General features: G+C 31.8%; 2 protein-coding genes across 2 annotated transcripts; both read left to right on the top strand.

The window, feature by feature from the left end:
* Window positions 1-2,341: 2,341 nt before the first annotated feature.
* On the top strand, window positions 2,342-2,869 carry LOC145813242 (uncharacterized). Its single transcript, XM_082908526.1, has one exon. The coding sequence runs from the start codon at window positions 2,342-2,344 to the stop codon at window positions 2,867-2,869; it is 528 nt and encodes a 175-aa protein (XP_082764652.1).
* A 6,415-nt stretch (window positions 2,870-9,284) lies between these two features.
* LOC114268418 (flavin-containing monooxygenase FMO GS-OX-like 9) lies at window positions 9,285-15,901 on the top strand. The gene is made up of 7 exons (XM_028209593.2): window positions 9,285-9,904; window positions 10,209-10,279; window positions 11,224-11,382; window positions 12,140-12,222; window positions 13,065-13,200; window positions 14,496-14,669; window positions 15,405-15,901. Exons 1-7 carry the CDS (start codon window positions 9,349-9,351, stop codon window positions 15,600-15,602), a joined length of 1,377 nt encoding a protein of 458 aa, XP_028065394.2. The 5' UTR covers window positions 9,285-9,348; the 3' UTR covers window positions 15,603-15,901.
* Window positions 15,902-20,420: the final 4,519 nt, after the last annotated feature.

Here is a 20,420-nt window from a genome sequence, read left to right as displayed (position 1 = left end):
GTTTGCCAAACAATCCCTTCATGAGCATCAATCATGAATGTAGCCTCGCGACACAACAAGCAGTCACTGCCTGCTTTGCAGCATTTCACTCTCTCAATTTCAGCCTTTTCCTTTTCTAACAATGCTACATATTTTTTTTTTTAAAAAAAAAATGATTAAACTACAAACATACTCTTTGAGATTTGTTTAGAATATAAATTAATTATTGCGGTTCTAAAAATTACATCCTACCTTCTGAGATTTATAATTTCATGAAAAATGATTTTTTTATTAATAAATTATCAAATTAATTAATGATTTTTTAATGATGTTAAAAATTTATTTCCATTAACAATTCAAGTAATTTTATTATTGTATAAGAGAGTAATCAGAAATTTTATTTTTCAGTTAATTATGTTAAATAAAAAATTCTGATAATGGGGTATTTGTAATTTTCCAAATCACAGGGGGTAATTTGTATTTTAAACAAATATTCAGGAGGTGCATTTGTAATTTACCCTAAAAAATATTCAAAAATTAAAATATGTTAATTAGATTTATTTTGAAGTATGATGTATAATATACCAAATTTAAATAAGAAAAGTTGTTGATAAGTTTATTTGTAAGGGACTGTATGGTATTAGGCGTAAGGATTGTTTTGTTTTAATTGTACGGACATGATTAATGAAATTATTTGTTGATAAGAATTAATTATTATTATTCATTTTTTGCCCATTGAACCGTCAAAAAAAGTCACTGGAGGTGGCTGGCGGTGATGGTGATATATAGATAGGTATGTAAATTAGATAGATAGATAAGTGATTTGTGAATATATTAATGAACAAATAGCTTAAATGTGGATCGATAGATGACCATGGATAAATAGGTGGACATATGGATGGAATAATGGATAGAAAGACAGATAGACAGGAGTAATAGTTTTTTATATTGTTATTATTCTTATGGCCAAAAAAAATTAAAGTTTGAAACTGTTACTCTAAAAGTTTCAAATTAGATTTCTAACCCGAGTGTCCATCCCATCCAAAAAAAAAGAAAAAAAAAGAAAAAAAAAAACTGACTGTCCACTTAAAAATATACAATATATACATTTAAAATTCATAGCAATTACATTGTAAATATATATGTACTTGCCCCTCCCTCCCCCGATTACGTACCATTTCTGTTTCTTTAATTCTCATGCTACTGGAAACCTGAAATCCCAGAAGCAAGTTAGGCTGTGTTTGCTTTGGGAGATAGAGGGAGGATTAGGATTGAAATGGAGGTGAAACTCATTAATGTTGTGTTTATTTTAGAAAATAGAGAAGGGATTCATAATCCCCTCCGGCTTAGAATACGCCTGGGAGAGGGGATTATGATGGAGGCTTAGGACTTGGATTATGATGGAACTCAATTGTTGGAAAGGATTCGGACAAATGGTGCAATTGATTCTGAATGTCAAAGGCTGGTTCAGCAAGTGAATGATGGAATTGTGTGTCGCTATTGGTTGGAAGGTGATCTACTCCACGATAAAGGAGATAGATTTTATGTCCCTAGTGTTGGAGGGCTAAGATTGGAGTTGCTTAGAGAAACTCATGATCCACAATGGACGGGTCACCTCGAACAACAACGCATGATGGCTTTACTGTCTCGTTCCTATTTTGGCCAAAGATGGAGGAAGATGTAGAAGCCTGTGTCAAAACTTGCTTAGTGTGCCAACTAGACAAGACAAAGAGAAAAAAAGCGGCTAGATTGTTGCAACAGTTGCCTATTCCAACGAAGCCATGGGTGTTTGTTTCCATGGACTTTATATCCGGGTTGCCATAGGTGAACAGTATGCGCTCTATTATGGTTGTTGTTGATCGTTTCTCTAAACATGCTGTGTTTATCCCTGCTTCTCATGCTTGTCCCCCTGATGTTGCGGCAGACCTATTTTATAAATATGTGGTGAAATTTGCCCGAGGATATTATTAGTGACAAGGATACCAGATTTATGGGGCAGTTTTGGACTGTGCTATTTAACTTGATGGGATCTAAATTAAAGTTTTCTATAACAAATCATCCTCAAACAGATGGACAGACCGAGAGAATGAATGCTTTGCTGGAAGAATACCTTCGACATTATGTGACTGCAAGTCAGAGGAACTAGATTGATCTGTTGGATAGTGCACAATTTTGTTATAATTTGCATCGATCATCTACCACAAGCATGAGTCCGTTTGAACCAACCAAACAGCCCCTCACTCCGCATGAAGTGGCACGGACTGGCTCAGGGGGTAGATGCCCAATAGCATATCGGTTTGCAAGATCTAAACAAGACATGCTAGATGAAGCATAAGATAGTTTGGCTAAGGAAAATAAGCGGATGAAAACGTATGCTGACAAAGGACGAAGGCCATTGGACTTCAAAGTGGGGGACAAGGTGTTGCTGAAACTTACTCCACAAATTTGGAAAAAGATAAATAGTAAAACAGCGCACCGAGGCCTTATTCCAAAGTATGATGGACCCTTTGAAATTGTGAAACGTGTGGAAAATGTTGCTTACAGGCTGAAGTTGCCTGGTCAGTTGAAGATACACCCAACAATCCATGTTAGTTTCCTGAAACCTTACCATGAGGATCAGGTTAATCTAGCACGAACGCAAGCTCGATGCGCTCCTCCAGTGATCAGAAAACAGTTTGACAAAGAAGTAGAACGAATTCTGGATCACAAGACAGAGGGGCAAAGCAAGAAAAATCGAAGAACTCATTACTTGGTTAAGTGGAAGGGTTCTCCTGAAGCGGATACGACTCTATGGCAGTTTGAGAAACAAATTATAGACTACTTAGAGGCCTTACCGACGAGGACGTCGGCTTCTCTTGGTGGGAGTGGTTTGTTAGCACCTTCTACGTGAAGGCTGCATGGTTAGCATTGGCAATACCTTGCGCCAATGTCTAACCAAGGCCATGGCATGATGGTGGCTTGCCAAGACAATAAGGTGAAAAGTTGACAAAGTGCTGAGGCAACAGCACACAACCCTTGGCCAAAGTATGGGCAGCAGTTGCACAGATGCAAGGCATTAATATGACTTGAATGTAGGCTGCAACATACTTTGGAGTTGAAGGCAATCAGTATGGAAGACTTGGTCTAGTGGCCAAGACAACCAAATTCGTGGCTGACTTGATGAGGCAAACAACATGGCGATTATCAACAATTATACATGTCTGTAGGCAGCAGTTACTTATGTTGGGAAAAGACAAGACAAGGCTGGAAATCAGGAACCAATGTTGGAAGAAAGAAGCAGTTATTAGCAGTTAGTCTTAGATTTATTCCTAAGTCCCTAAGCAATTGGGAGTGTCAATTGCCATGCTACTTGGCATGCTTTCCTTGTAATGTTGGTTGTATTCTTATAATTGATTGTAAGCCTATATAAGGCATAGCCATGAAACTCGAAATTCAACTAAGTATTGTAAGAGTGCTGCAATTGATTCTGAGCCTCCATCATAATCCCCTTTCCTAGGCGTATCTTAATTCGGAAGGAATTATGAATCCTTTTTTTATTTTTTTATTTTTATATGTTGGGCATTTTTTTTTAACATTAATATTTAATTTTTTGTATTTTTTGTAAGTAAAAATTATTGTTTTATTTGTTTTATTTTTTATTTTTTACATGTTGGGTATTTTTTTTAACATTAATATTTAATATTTTTGTATTTTTGTATTTTTTTATTTTTTTATATAAAAATAATTTAACAATTCCTACACCAACAACTATCATCAAAATAAATAAAATTTTACTTAATCTACTCATTAACAATCTCCTCGCTATAAATTTCCTTTATGCTACCTCTGAAAACAAACTACCCTTACTTTAGGGGACAAACTCATCAAATCAAGCCCTGACCACCAGTCAAAACTCAAAGGCATTCATAAGAAACTTTTGAACTTTGAAAAACCATGCTATAGCTCTTAATTTCTAATGTAATGATTAACCATACGTAAATTTTTATGCAGAAATCAATGTTCTTAATGACCTTTTTGACTGAAAAAAATGTTTAACTAACCCACATGGGGCATAAACACCACTAATCAAAATCCACTTTGTGTCTCAATCAAAATATATCCAAATAAAATGCAAGTTCATGTAAAAAAAAAGTAAATAAATAAATAAAAAATACTTCTAGAAAAAATGACAAAAAGAACCTTAAAATTTGAGTCATATAATAAAATAAATTTTTAATTTTATTAATTAAATTTTAATGTTTTAATTTGTTTGTAATGTAAATTATCTGTCTCTATTAAATAAAATTGACAGAAAAAATATTTTAGTTATTAAATTCTCTAGAAAAGAGTATTTTAGACATTTTTATCCACCTACATTGTTTCAGCAGTGCTACATCCACAGTTTTTTCCCCCACAATCTCCACAAATGAGGTAGCAAGATATAATGCAAGTTCTATACCAATTAGAGCGTGGGTCAGCTTTTGAAAATGCAAGTTCCATAACTAATTAGAGTGTAGGTCAATTTTTAAAATTTTGCTTGTCACCTCACTAGTGGGGATTGTGGGAGAAGAAATTGTGTCGGTAAAACATTATCCACATTGTTTAATGATCAAAATATTATTTTTCCGTCAATTTTATTTAATCGAAATAGGCGGATGGTTTAGATTAAAAATAAATAAAAAAAATTAGTGCTTAAATTCATAAAATTAAAAATTCAGGATTTATTTTGCTATAAGGCTCAAATCTTAAGTTTTTTTTCGCCCCCAAACTTCTAATATTTTATTTTTAATTAATTAATTAAATGATTAATCGGATCCGTGAGTTTGGATTATATATAATTGTGATGTACTCATGAAGGCATGGTTGAGAATAATTTTGGTTACAGCAACCATCAATTTAGTTTGTCTTGCAAGATTTCCATAATTTGATGAATCAATTATTGATTATTTAAAAGTAAAGAAATTTCCCTCGTACTTGTACTCTTTAAGTTACAAATTAAACATGAACCAAATTGTGATGAGAGCCCATTTTTATTTTATTTTTCTTTATTTTTTAATCCTGTTTTCAATCACTTGTTGTGGTGAGGAAGCAATGTTGATCAAAGTGAAAAGACTAATGATAATAAATAAAAAATTGAATTGGAATGAATGAATGAAGATGCATGATCAACTGTTCAATATGATTATTTATGTTCCCTTGGCTTGAAGATGGGGCAAAATGTGTATCCACAGTAGGGACCCAAAAAAGACTAGGCTGCTGAAACTTTTATTATTTTTCTCTCTTTTTTTTTTTACTAACTTTTAACTTTTCGAAAATCGATATAAACAGGCAGAAGTTAAAAATACTCACTGCTTAACTTTTAGATTCCTAACTTAAAAAGCAAGTTATTTAATTTATTTTAATTTTATAAACTAATAGAAATTGCATCACATACTGTCCATATATTCCTAACTTTAAAAAAAAAAAAAAAAAAGTTACAAATAATTTCACTAAACTGCACCAAATAAGGCTACCATACTTTATCTGCAAAATCCCATCCCTTTCTCCTGATGTACTTTAATTTGCACAATTTTTATTTTTAATTTTAATTTTTCATATTTTAAGAATAACTCTTTTTATTTTGTATTTTTATTTTAGTGTTTTTGAGGTTATTGCCATGTTTTTATCTTTGTTGGTGTCTTGCCATCTTCCTTTTTTTGGTTTTTGGCTGAGATGGATTTATTTTGCTTGTTTTGCATGTGACAACCTAGTTGAGATAGGTTTTTGCGTACCTATGATGTAGATACTCATTTAAAGGTATTTATTCATGTTGTCAAATCTATTTTTAGCTAAACTTTTCTTTGATCATATCAATAAAAAATTTCTTTTCTCCATCCTAAAAAAAACTTTCTAAACAAACTCCAAAGACCTATTTAGCAAATAAAAAAAAAATAATTTAATTATTTGGTCAACAAAACCTATTTAGCTTTTTGATAACTTGGAGCCCCTCCCTAAAGAAGAAAACAGAAAACAAAAGATGCAGGGTCCTTTAATTATTCATAAATTGTCATGGGGCGAAAGTCTATGTATACCATATAATTAAATGAACCACAATTTGGTGGGGGCTAATGTTAGAATTGAACTGTAGAATTTTAATGGCAGCATTTACATGATAACAAAAATGGACCACAAATTGCTAAAATACAAAGTTGGTACTTTTGCATAGTGAAAGTTTGAGTGGTCCAAAGCTATTTGCTGAAATGACCTCTTTAGTTTGGTATAGTGAGGTTGCTGGCTTATTATATATATATATATATATATATATTTTTTTTTTCTGAATTTGTTTAGATTACCAAAGACCGCTAAAATCTGGATATGGGGATGTTGCTGCGCAGCCGGCACAGCAGAGTCTGCTGTGCGGTAATTTGAGCTCATTTCGGAATCCATTTTGATAATTCGAACCATTCACATTTTAGAATACGTCAAGTAGAACATGCCAGCAAAAAATTAAGTTAATCGGATATCGTTTACCTATTCATCCACTCACATTTGTATTCATTTTAACTAAGCTAAAATACATTTGTATTTATTTTCGTAGATACAAATGTGAGTGGATAAATGAGTAAACGATATCCGATTAACTTGATTTTTTGCAGGCATATTTTACTTGACGTATTCTCAAATGTGAACGGTTTAAATTATCAAAATAGATCCCGAAATGGGCTCAAATTGCCGCACAACAGACGCTGCTGCGCGGGCTGCGCAGCAACGTCCCCATATCCCTAAAATCTATTTAAAAATAAGAGTAAATTGTAAATACACTCTGAAATTTGTTTAAAATACAAATTATTCTCTATAGTTTGAAAAATTATAAATACCTCCATTTCATAATTTTTTATTTAATAGAATTAATTGAAAAAATAAAAAAATTTAACTGTTCATCTATACAATAATAAAATTATCTGAAATATTAATTGAAACAAAATTTTAACATTATTAAAAACTGTTAATTAACTTGATGATTTATTAATAAAATGATCTATTTATTATGAAATTAAAAATCTTAAGAGGCATAATGTAATTTCTAAAACCACAAGGATAATTTGTAATTTAAGCAAATCTCAGGAAGTGTATTTGTAATTTACCCTAAAAATAATGACGAAAAATTTAATTGAATCCTTTATAATTTCTTACACATTCTTTTTTATTTTTTTAATACTATAACTTTTATTTAAAATTTATTATTTTATAGTCAAAACAAATTTATTTGTTATAGTTTTTATTTATTTGTTTTACCCCAAATCATCTAATATTCTTAACCGTCACAAGCAAAACAAATTTTGTTAATCAATTAATCAAATCATGCAAGATCATAATTTTGTCAAACCAAAATTACAATATAATAAAAAATGAAATAGGTATCCATGTTATAATTTTAATAGCCAACTGAAGAAAGACCATTACCAAGCTAAGATGAAATTCTTGACATTTAATTTTTATTTTTTTAATTAGTTTTTAATGTATGTGCTTCTTTATAGTGCATATATAGTAAGTGGAACCCTCCTCTATTTAGAACTCGAGGACCTAAGTTGCCTACCTTGAGTTCTACTCCTTATATGACTTTCTTGATTTTCTTGGTATTAGGTAAGACCATATTTTTTGTGGTTTTGCCTACTTTTTTTCTCTAAAATTTTGAAAAATCTTTACATTTTTTTGGCAAAAATTAAAATTAGAAAAATGTATTTTCATTTACATTTTTTAGTTTTTTTAAATGACAATAAAAAAAATAAAAACAGCAAAACAAAAATATTACCGATTAACAAATGGTCATAACATTAAATTATTAGGATGGTACTGATTCATATCCTACTTTATCTCTTTTTTGTTTTTGTTTTTTTTTTTTGTTTTTTTGTTTTAGGAAAAAATTCAGATCTTAATCAGCCAAGTTTCTTGATCGATCAGACATCCATAATATTTAAGGTCCTACCTCATGCACGTCAAGCCCTGAAGACCACAGAGACAGCTCACTGGTTGGCCCACTCTCATATGGGTAGTGAATATTTATATTTCAGAAAAATCAAATAAGTAAAAAAAAAACTGTTTATAAATTTATTTATAAAAGTGACGTGCTGTCAAAATTCAACTGCTGTATGGTAAAAACTCATTATTGAAATGAATCTCAATCAGATTTTTTTTTTTCTCCCTTTCTAATATTGTTGTATATTATTTGATGTTCTCATAATTTTTTTTAATGGGAATATTTTCGTAATATTATACTAACAATTTTTTCTTATAGAGAATGACGTACTTACCATTGTGGCTAATAATTTTTAAAAAATGATTTATAAATAGAATTTATATAAATAAAATTTAAAATGGTGTGACAAAGATACTTTTGTAATATTTTTTGATTAAAATGGCTGTTTTTCCTTAAAAGGAAAAGACCTTATAAAGTCACATTATTCTATATAAAATTTTTATACGAAAATTCTATTTGTGTAGCATTTTTTATAATTGTAAAAGAGGAAAAATGATATTCTTATATAATTTTTTTTTATACAAAATTCATGATAAGAATAATGAAACAGATACATTTATGAGAACAATGGTGAGCGTTCTCGTTAGAAACGAAAGGACCACAATAAATAAAATTATGTATAAAATTTCTATATGTATGTCATTATTCTTGTAAAACTGAGACATCATTTTCTACATTTTTTTATATAAATATTTTGTTTGTGAAATTTTTCTATTTACTTCTGAATTCTTGTAATTGCAATTTTTTCCCATTTCATATGTATTCTATTTGAATCTGAAAATTATAATAGTTATTTGAAGCAATTGAATTTGAAAGAATTAAAGCAATTTAAAATTGTTATCAGGCTTTGAGAATATTTTGAAAAATAGTTTAAAACATGACAATCTACACAATTCAAAATCCAAAGAGGAGAGATCCCATTGAGAAGTTATTTGCTGGTTCTAGAATACGGTTACGTGGTGTCCAAGTGTATTGTGATTGATGAAAAGAGTAGGATCCACGATTTTGTTTGGAGATTAAAAAGAGACATAATAGTTTGTAATTGATTAGAAACATGGCGACATTTATTGATGTGATACCCTTATACTTTGTATTGGTTTCCATCAATAAATGTTTCTTTTTTATTGATCCAAAAAAAAAAAAAAAAATAGGAATATGGCCACATGATATCCTTAGATTATGAATAATTTTTTGATCCCAACACATGATTTTAACTTATCATGTGTGTCCCCATGCCAGCATACAAATTTTGTCCACCACAATCACTACCCTTTATTTTTTTGGACCATTTTAACTATAAAAACCCATAACGCCCCCCCTAACACACTCATGTCATCACATTCAACATTTCACACACCAAAGATCAAACCACCATGGTTTCTGAGAGAAAACAATGCTCCAAGGATGTTTGTGTGGTCGGTGCTGGCCCATCCGGTCTAGTCGCCGCTAGGGAGCTAAGGAAAGAAGGTCACAATGTGGTGGTTTTTGAACAAAACCATGATGTTGGAGGCCAATGGCTCTATGAACCTAATGTTGAGGGTGAAGATGCCCTAGGGAAGTGCACTACCCTAAAGGTCAATAGTAGTGTTTATGCCTCCCTAAGGCTCACGTCGCCGAGGGAGATCATGGGTTTCACCGATTTTCCATTCGTGGCGAAGAAAGGTAGGGACACGAGGAGGTTTCCCGGTCACAGCGAGCTTCTTTTGTACTTAAAGGACTTTTGTGGACGGTTTGAATTGAGAGAGATGATAAGGTTCAATACTAGGGTTGAGTACGCGGGCATGTTGGATTATGCCGTGTTTGGCAATGATTTGAGATGGGTCGTTAAGAGTAAAGAGAAAAAATCTGAGAAGGTGGTGGAAGAGGTTTTTGATGCTGTGGTTGTTGCCATAGGTCATTATTCTCATCCTAGGTTGCCTCTCATTAGAGGTATGTGAATTTTCTCTCTCTCTCTCTCTCTCTCTCTCTCTCTCTCTCTCTCTCTCTCTCTCATGGTCAAAAAAGGTTAATTCAAGTCATGTCAATGCAAAAAGAACTTATGAAGACTTCGATCACGCTCATGTCATGTCATATCAAGAAATAGTTTAGGAGGGTCAAATTTGACATTGAACATGATTGTTATGTTATGTTGTTAAACATACAGAAAAGCTTAGATCATCTTTTTTCCTTTTATTAGTCTCACATCTTCACTATGTGTTGTGTGCTAATGTTTTTGTTTTGTTTGTTGTTTAAGGAATGGATACATGGAGGAGAAAGCAGATGCATAGTCACATTTACAGAGTTCCTGAGCCATTTCGCAATGAGGTAACTCAAAAACACTTCCTTGTAATTAATATAATCATTTATTTATCTATTTATTTGATTTTATTATCAATGCTTTTTTATAAGCTGAAAAAGGCATAAAATGGCAAAGCAAGATCTCAAAACTCAAAACAGAAATTGAAGTCAATCTTTATAAGAGCTTCGTAACAAGCTTTCAAAAGATGCTTCTACCGTTTATTTTAAGAGTAATGCTACGTATCATGAAGTAAATATCATGAAAAACTTCATGAAACTAATCCAATGGTGAATGCATAACATACAATAAAACACTACAAACACTATAATCTAATCAATGGTGGAGAATCTTCATGAAGACTTTTCATGACATTATTTTCATGATACCTAGCATTATTGTTATTTTAATAAAGGGGCAATCCAAGTGCACGAGATCATGTTTCTAAGAAATCTATCTTTTTTATATCATTATCTATTTTATGTTCTTACATACATTAATTTTGGTGACATGATAATACGTGGCAAATTTTAAATAGATAAAAAATCTATCCCACTCTTTTATATCATTACCTATTCTATATTCTTAGAGCCATTGATTTTGGTGACATGATAATATGTGATAGATATTACGCAGAGAATGAGACAAAAAGTGGGACAGATGATTTGTGAGCCTAATCAAGATGATTTTGTCATTTTTTAATTTAAGAAAAATGCTTTTGTCATTTTTTAATGTAAAAAGTAAAAGTAATTTTATTATAAAGAGAAGTTGGTAGTAGTGGGGGCTCATGAAAAGTTGCTAAATTAGTGACATGTTAAGAAGGTAGGTAGGTATGGATTGTCACTTTTCAATGACAAGAATTCACAGCAATGACAATTAGAGAGAAGTCACTCTTTCATGAAGTTGCTTGCAAACAATTTCAAATATGGAAATATCTTACAATGTTTCTTTCATGAATCAATGATCTAAATAGGTAGTTGTGGTTGTTGGAAATTCACTAAGTGGACAAGACATTTCGATGGAGCTTGTGGATGTGGCAAAGGAGATTTATCTTAGTTCCAAATCTCTTGATGTTTCTGAAGGCTTATCTAAAGTCATTTCCAAGCATGACAACTTGCACCTTTGTCCACAGGTACCCCTACTATCAAGTTTAGGGCGCATTTGGTATTAATTTCATTTTTTTCTATCGATAATAATTAAATTGATATGCAAAATTTGTTTGTAAAACTGTTTTAGGAAATACTTTTTAATTGTTTTATTAATTTCCAAAAATTGTATGTTTTCACAAAAAAATAAAACTGGTATAAATAAAGGGTGTTTTTTAATTTTTTATGTTTTATTTTTAGTTTTCAAACTCAAAATGAAAATTTCAAAAGGAGTAGATTGTCTCAAGACTCCGGTCCATCTTTGTGGATTGAACTGTCCACGGTCCACTATATATAGATCCTATTTTGATGATATGATTTGTTAATTTTGTAGGTCCCTATGCATATAATTCATGAAAAAAAATTAAATTGATTTATTAGTTGAAACATATAATTTTTCATATTTTCCTTAAAAAAAAGGATGGTATGTGTAAAAAAAAAAAAAAAGCTGCCCATTTGTTTTAAGACAAATATAATGAATAATATAGTTACGATAAATCAATTAATTTTATTTTTTTCCGTGTATGATTTACACACAAAACATACAATATGAACATATTAGATCATTAGAGTAGGACCCATGGTGGGCCTCATGAACTTTACTGACATTCAACAAATTTCTCCCATTTTGAAAACCATACCAAACTGGATCCTCAACCAACTTGACAAAGTTTGAAAGAAAATTGGTGAATTATTAGCCTATAGTTTAAATTTACAAACTATTATTAAATGTGATAATTGCAGGTAGAGTCACTACAAGAAGATGGAAGGGTATTATTTGTAGATGGCTCTTGGGTCACTGCAGACACCATCATATACTGTACAGGGTAGGACCTCTTGCTCCCTAAATGAAAAACGAATTCATATGCTAGTTTATTGGAGTGACCATGGCATATTGAATTTCCCAAATCAATTCACATGGTCATGAAAAAAGTACTTTCTCAAATCAATTATTGACCTAGGCCAATCAAATTCTATATTTGATATCCACCCAAACCTAATATGGTGATAACTTATAAGCGCTATTTCATTGACAATATTAGGTAAACAATGATATGTGTTTAGAAAATTGTTTAAAACTCACCTCAAGATGTTCAAAAAAATTGTACATACTGTACGTGCAGTAAAGTATGATTTTTTTTCTTTCTTTCTTTTCTCCAAGTATCTTAACATGTGCCCTTTAACAAGACCCTTCAAATATATAGTGCAAATTTTAATTAAGTGTGGTGTGATGTTGATTATATTCAGAATGAATCTAATTTATAAATTTGAAAGCCGAATATATATTTTTTTTATAAATACATATATAGTATTATTGATTGAGATATTTGTTAGTATCATGGTCACAACAATTTTTGATCAAAGGATCAAAGTCCCAAGTTATATGATCAAATGACCATTAATGCTTGGCTAGTGAATCACATTGACCTATATACCACCAATTGGTTCCACCCATAAGTTTACAATGCCAAAAGGGTGGCTTGATTGGATGATCATGACAACTGAACAAGTTAGATGATCTTTATAGTGGACCCTTTGTTCTCATAATCATTAGTACAAACCTTGTATCTGTACACCCTTCTTAAAGAAAAATAAATGTAATAATATATGGAGACAATAATTGTAATACACCCAGGTGGGACTATTGTGTGTGTGTGTATGTGTGTAGGTATTCATATTCATTCCCGTTTCTTGACACCAAAGGAATAGTGGCTGTGGATGATGATAGAGTGGGACCTCTTTATGAGCACACCTTCCCTCCATTACTTGCTCCCTCTCTCTCCTTTGTAGGCATTCCTAGAAAGGTAAATTCTCTCATTTTTCTTTCTATAATGGCAAAGGATTTCGTTGTCAATGCCATAGATCATGAAAATATATTTTGAACGTTATTTTAAAAAGTGAGTGTATGACACAAATTAAAGGGTCGGATTTTTTTTTATGTTAAGATCTAAACATGAGAGAATTTGAGAGGTTTATAGGGTCTATCATTAGTCCCGTTTTGATGATTTGAACCTTTCATTTTGTAGGGCTTTCAATGTATAATATCTATCAAAAAAATTAGTTTGATCCAATTATTGTAACCTTTTCATTTTATTGTATTTGTCTCCAAAAAAATGGACGACAAATATATATTTGAAATAGACTATTTATTTTTTTAGGGACAAATGCTATAAAATGAAAATATTACAATTATCGAATTGACATAAATTTTTTCATGGAAATTGTACATTTACAAAATAAACGGTTCGAATTATCGAAACGAGACTTGTGGTGGTCCTATAGGTCTCTCAAGTTCTCTCATAGATCTCAATATAAGAGAAGCTCAATTCTAAATTTAAAATTTGTAGAATGTGGGTGATATTCACAATGAATGTAATTCATTGATTCAGTTTTTTAAGTAATTTTTCCTGTAAATTTTTTGAGTTTGTAATACTGTTATTTTTTGTCTCCAAATTTGTCTTGCTTTTTGTCCCAAAACAATGACACCTATTGAAATATTTAAAATTTAGAGACATAATTCAACTATAATAAATATTTTGGAACATGGGAACAAAAAATCCTATGCCATGTGGATGAGACTGGATTGTGTTGTTTGAGTTTGTGGAGCCCACCATAGCCCCTACTATGATAATTTGATTCGTTCATTTTGTTGATCCATTTGTATAGATCATCTATGCAAAAAAATCAGATTGATTTGATAATCTTAATCATATGATTTCATTATGATTGTTTTTGAAATAATGGATGGTCTTGTTTCAAAATTATACTGGTCATCTATTTTTTGAAAACAAATGTAATTAAATCATCTAGTTACGATTATTGCATTAATCTGATCTTTTTCCCATAAATAACATACATAAAAGACTTACAAAATAAACGAATCAAATTATCAAAATAAAACTTACGGTGAGTTTTAAAGATTTGAACAACACTATCCAGTCTCGATTTGGACCACAGAGAATCCTTCTTCATCCACGGTCACATATTAATTGAAAAACTCAGTGTTACAAAGCTTTTAATTTTTAATTTTTAATTTTTAATTTTGAATTAATTATTATTATTAATTTTGTTTTTGACATTTTGCGTTGATTATGTGTAGCTCATAGGCTTCCCTTTCTTTGAGTCACAAGCAAAATGGATAGCTCAATTACTAAGTGGGAAAAGAGCGTTGCCATCAAGGGATGCGATGATGCAATCCATCAAGGAGTTCTATTACTCAAGGGATATTGCTGGCATTCCAAAGCACAATACCCATGATCTTGCTAATTTTGAGGTAACCCAAAAAAAAAAAAAAAAGTTTTTTTTATTTATTTTTATTTTTTATAAAAGATATGCATTATGATAATTACAACTACTTGATCTAAACACATTTATTTTAAAAAAAAAATTAAAAGGATTGTAATTAAAATTATACTTGCCGTGTATTTTTTTGAAAGATATATGTGATAAAATTATGTGACTACAATTATTGTATTAATCTGATTTTTGTGTGTGTGTGTGCGCGCGCGCGAATGATCTACACTGAGAGATAAAAGAATAATCAAATCATCAAAATATGACCTATAATAGGTCCAGAGGCCTAAACTAGGTCAGTCTAATTTACATATATGGTGAACTGAAAACAAGCCCATCTCGTTAACTATTAATCAGGTAAAACACATGCATTAGAAATGTTAATTTGTTTGCATTTATTGGGGTAACTAAGTCAACTATCATGTGGCAAAATATATATATATATATATATATATATTTTCTTTCCACATTTTGCAAGCTAAGAAGAGCATATGCATCTTGTATTGACCCCTAAGATGATTTTTGGGAAAAGTCTAGGAAACCAAAAAAGTTATTAATGGTGTATATTTAAATTTTGTATTATGAGATCAAATCTTGAGTGAATCTTGATCATTGATTTCAAATTTTGAGTAATTTTATGAAATTTTTTTTCTCGGTATGTAGTGGTTATGTAATTTTTGAAATCTTATTTGAATTTTTTTTTTTTTTCTTGCAGTATTGTGATGAGTATGGAGATCATGTTGGGTTCCCTCACTTGGAAGAATGGAGGAAAGAGCTATGCCTATCAGCATTAAAAAATGCAGATGCAAACTTGGAAACATACCGCGATTCATATGATGATCTTGAGGCGCTTCAAGTGGCTCACCAAAGCCCTCATTTCACTCAACTTGGAACTCAAGCTTTCCCTATGTGAATCCCATCAATTGTTTTGGACTTACTTGATTTTTACAAAATATTAGTTTTTATTTTTGAAAAGCACTTGGGCGCAAAAAAATAAAAATATTATTTATTTATTGATTTTCCAATTAATGTTGCAAAGTACACAGATCATAAAGGAAATATTAGCATGAGGGAAGTATTTTCTATTGCTTTTGGAAGGAAAGTTCAAAAGCATCAAAGAAAGCGTATGCAAAATGTTTTTTACCTTTGCTTTTTGAAAGTATGAAAAGTACTTCCAAAATGATAATGGAATGGAATGGTTACCTTTGCACATTCTCAGCTGCCCAAGCATGATCTCTCCATAGTAGTTAAAGTGTTTTAGACTTTAAATTAAAGTTTCAAGACATTCTTGCCTTTATAATTTGACCCCATTTGTTTAATGGAATATGTTGAAGAGAAATTTCACAAATGATGAATCCTTTTCTTTTTCTTTTTTCCTTTTTGCTTTATTTACATGCATTGTCACATTTTTTGCATTAGGAAAACAATTTGATTATTCCAAACAAGGATCGAGATTTTTAAGAGAGGAGTTTCGAATGCGTGATGTATCGTTGTAGCCTAAGTATGATTCGCGAATTGATTAGGTGGGATTGGATGTCCTGGGATTTAGAATTTTGATTATGATTTCTAATCTTGGGGAGGACAACTAGTAATTAACCAACTAAAGATTTACAAGCATATTACTTATTCTTTTCACGTAGAATAATTCCATATAAGCTAGATTAAAGGGTAACGTAGAATTGTTTACGATAATGCAGTTTGGTCGGCAGGAGATGGGTGGGACTAATCTAATCACTCCATGGGTCGATTGTCCTTCGTCTTCTTGATCACACTTGTAACAAGTCCAGTAGGAAGGTTCCAAAATAAGGGTGATTCCTTCCTACGGACCCTCCGACGATCAAATTAGACGAGGATGTGGTCAAAATAACAATTTAGAGAAAAGGTCGAGAGTACAGAGAGTGAGAGTGAATTACTTACTCCAAATGTTTCTCAGAAGCATCCTTATTGTTAGAATAATATATTATTATTTGGGTTATTATTTTATAATTATTCTATGCCTTAGGGCTCCCTTGTAATTATTGATTTTCATTAATATAAACAGGGAAAGATATCCTAATTATTTCCTAATCTGGGTATTCTCTAAAAATAACATGGTATCAGAGCCACAACTCTAAACCTTAAATCCACACACCACACAGCCACCACAAAACTTCCAACCTAAACCAGGTTTGATTGCACCTGCCGAAGGCAGCCCTAAGTCGTCGCAGGTGTCTCAGTCGACCCTGTGGTTCCTACCAATTGGTCTTCTGGCCCGAGTCAACTCCTTTAATCACTTTCGCAAGTGCCCAGACTTGTGTAGGCCTTGCTGACAGGACTTCTTGCCTGACTTGCCTTGTCAACCACTGTGGCTGGGTCGTCTTGGCTTGCCGATAGCCCCAAGCCATTCTGGCTTCCTTCATATCCTTCTATTGTGTCATCTTCGGGATTCTAACCTTCTGCTTTGACTACTTCTGTCGTGACTGAGATGAGTGTTTGACCTTTGTTATTTTTTCTTTTCTTTTAAAAAAAAAAATCAAAAAAAAAAAGAAGGTAGCGTTTGGTAGAGTTTTGTAAATGTGATTTGAGAGTATGAGTTGTATTTTGAGTTTGTGTGTTGTGCAATTATGATTTGAGTGTAGAAAATTTATTTGGTTATGGTTTTTAAATAGAGTGTTGAAATGTGTTTTGAAGATGTATTTTGAATTAAGTTTTGAAAATTTGATGTGACATGCGAAATAAAAAAATTTGTTTGGTGATGTATTTTGGAAATAGTTTTCAAAACTTAATTCAATCAATAATTTATAATCAAACACACAACTCATATATCGATATTTGTATTTTTTATCAACAGTAATAACCAAACTATATTTAAAATATTAAAATTAAAAATTGAATTTTTTTTAATTAATTTTTTTTTAGTAATTTTTTTTTTGAATAATTTTTTTTTCAAATTATTTTTTCATTTTAAAATAAATATATGTCAATTATTTTGTGTCAATTAAATTTTCTATCAATTCATTTTTTACGCATGTACAAACATCTTCTACAATACGTTTTATATATATTTTTAAAATTTTGTTAAAGTCAACAACTTTTGAGAATACATATTAATAAAAATTAATATAAATACACTAAGTGTAATATTTTAAAATACAAATCATAACGTAAACCTTACAAAACATTATTAATTTTTTTTCTCATTTATTACACGTTATTAATTTAGTAATTCAGTATACGGATGCAATATTATTAAAAAAATTATTAATATTATAAAAAAATAATAGATAAGAAATAAAAAGTAAAAATAAAAAATAAAAAACAACCTGAACCTTCTGAACCTCAGCTTTTCTATAAAAAAAAATAAAAACAACCTGAACCTTCTGAACCTTAACTTCAGATAGTCGAAGAGCAAGAAGTCGGACCGGGACAACCGGGAGGTTGACCGGCCGGTCATCCCATCTCACACCTCCCACTCAGTTTCCTATCAGATAGTCGAAGCTTCCATGTCTAATGTTTGATACAGAGAAGAAATATGAGGTTCACGCGAAATTTTCAAATACAATGGAGAAAGACATGGATGCTTTTCAGATCAAAAGAGAAAGAAAGACGAGGGTCACGGGAAATTTTCAGAGACAATGGAGAAGGAAGGAGAAGCTTTTCAGAGCAAAAGAGGAAGAAGACAGACACGTTGAAAGCAGAGAAATTAACTACGAGATGCCAAACGGATTTTCAAACCGTAATTTGAATTAACACGCGGAATCATATTTTGAGTGTCCTATCCGAACGTCAAGTGGGAATTCACCTGTTAAAAGTTAATTTGAAAATACAACCAAACACAGCCGAATTTTTATTTTTATTTTTTATGAGTGTTTAATTATTTCATATTCTTGGTGATCATCGTGCTTAATATTCCTCCACCATCTTTCGGATTTGTGATTGACACTAGTTTTTTGTTGAGGGTTAGGTAGTATAGTATCCATGGTTAATTAACTAGTGGCTCCACTACTTCTCACACATCTAAGAGTGAGAGTTCCATTATACTTACTACTATGACTGATAACCTCAACCCTAATCTTAAAATTACCACATCTCTATTCAATGGTTAGAACTATTTAGCGTAGTCGCGGAGTTTGACTATTTTTTTTAAGAGTAAAGGGAAGATGGGGTATGTTGATGACAGGATCCAGGCACCCAGCACTATGGATGTAACAACCCCGACCTCTGATTAACGTTAATCCATGATTAAGTATGCCTAATTAGTAATTAAGGAGAAATTCTGAATTTAAAATGCATGTGTGTGTTGCATTGTTGTGTTTATATCTGTTAGGCGTAGGAAAATATGTTCACATTTTAGTTTCGGTTTGCAAATTGAAAGCCTTATCGGCTTCCGAATCAGAAATTGACTTGATTTATATGCTAACTAGGATTTATAGAATTTTATGGTAAGTTTAATTGAAATTCGATTTGGAGCGATTAAATTAGATTAAATTAATGCCCACTAATTAACCCTATTAAGCACACTTTTGGTTTAAAGTCTTAGTGGCCTCATTACACTCCCACACACTCCTTTCTTCCATCTATATGCATCTTTGAGTTCCCTAAGCTCCAAAAACGTGAGAGAGGGTGAGAGTAGAGGAATTGGTTCAAGATTTGGAGATTAAGCTAAAATTCAAGGAGATGCTAAGAATTGTTGATAATTGAAGAAGATTTGTGGAGCCTCAACCTTAATTTTGTAGATTGAAGCCTCTAGGTAAGGGACTAGACTCTTAATTGAGTAATTAACTTAGATTCTACAAGATTATTGGTGAATTAAGTAGGAATTGCACTAGAGTTGGGGAGAAATGGACCATACCATGCATGTATGTACATTTTCTCACAAATTGAGCATGATTTCAAAGGTTTTTTCCATGCATGTGTTAACCCCACTTACATTTTGGTCATTCATCTTGTTTTCCATCAAATTACCAAGTTTGATTATGTTTTGGAGTGTTTGAATTCAAGGAAGTTCTTGCATGTTGTGTTAATGACATATTCATAAAGTTTGTGTTGGAATGTTGCACAATTGGCATACTTTTGGGCCATGTTTTCTTCTTGTGATTCTTTAAACATGTTGTTTTATGAGTCTATAAGTGTTTTCCGAAGTTTTGGGCCCAGAAAATTGAGTTTGGTGCATTTGGGTTTGAATTTGAGCTTGGTGATCAAATCTGAGATTTCTAGAAATTTGATCTACGCTCGAACGAAGAACTTTACGCTCAAGCGTGCACACTGAGTACATGCACCTCTGCTCGAGCGTTAAAGTTTATGCTCGAGCGTGAAATGCATATACCCAGAAGTTCTTGTGTTTTGCAGTCCGCTCGAGCGAGGGAATCTACGCTCGAGTGATGGTCTGAGTCTCGCACTCGTGCGGAGGTCGAGCATCCGTTGAGCATGAAAATCATGTATCCAGCACTTTTTCAAGAGTTTACAGTCCGCTCGAGTGGGGAAAGTCACGCTCGAGCAAAGCTTCATTGTCTACATGTCTGCTCGAGCGGGGAAAGACACATTCGAGCGTGGACCTTATTTTCAGCAAGTTTTAAGAAATGTTTTCCAATGCATTCTTGCATCCTCATTCCATCCTAGGCATTCTTAGGCCATGTTTAAGATTTCATAATGAGGATTAAAGGTTAGAAACACACTAAGAACCAACGAAGTAAGTTATGTATAATTAGAACGTGTGTTTCAAGTGTGTGTCTGTTGCGTGTTATGTAGGTCA

The sequence above is a fragment of the Camellia sinensis genome, chromosome 15 (genome assembly GCF_055761805.1).
Source record: "Camellia sinensis isolate YWXY chromosome 15, ASM5576180v1, whole genome shotgun sequence".
Taxonomy (NCBI): Eukaryota; Viridiplantae; Streptophyta; class Magnoliopsida; order Ericales; family Theaceae; genus Camellia; species Camellia sinensis.
Note: the sequence above shows the minus strand (reverse complement) of the source record. Positions and strands in the feature narration are given on the sequence as shown.

Excerpts from the sequence above, each read along its gene's own strand:
- LOC145813242 (XM_082908526.1), top strand. The coding sequence starts at position 2,342 with ATGAAAACGTATGCTGACAAAGGACGAAGGCCATTGGACTTCAAAGTG.
- LOC114268418 (XM_028209593.2), top strand. The coding sequence starts at position 9,349 with ATGGTTTCTGAGAGAAAACAATGCTCCAAGGATGTTTGTGTGGTCGGT. Across the intron at positions 10,280-11,223 it reads CTGAGCCATTTCGCAATGAG|GTAGTTGTGGTTGTTGGAAA; the intron begins GTAACTCAAAAA and ends TGATCTAAATAG. Across the intron at positions 14,670-15,404 it reads ATGATCTTGCTAATTTTGAG|TATTGTGATGAGTATGGAGA; the intron begins GTAACCCAAAAA and ends TTTTTCTTGCAG.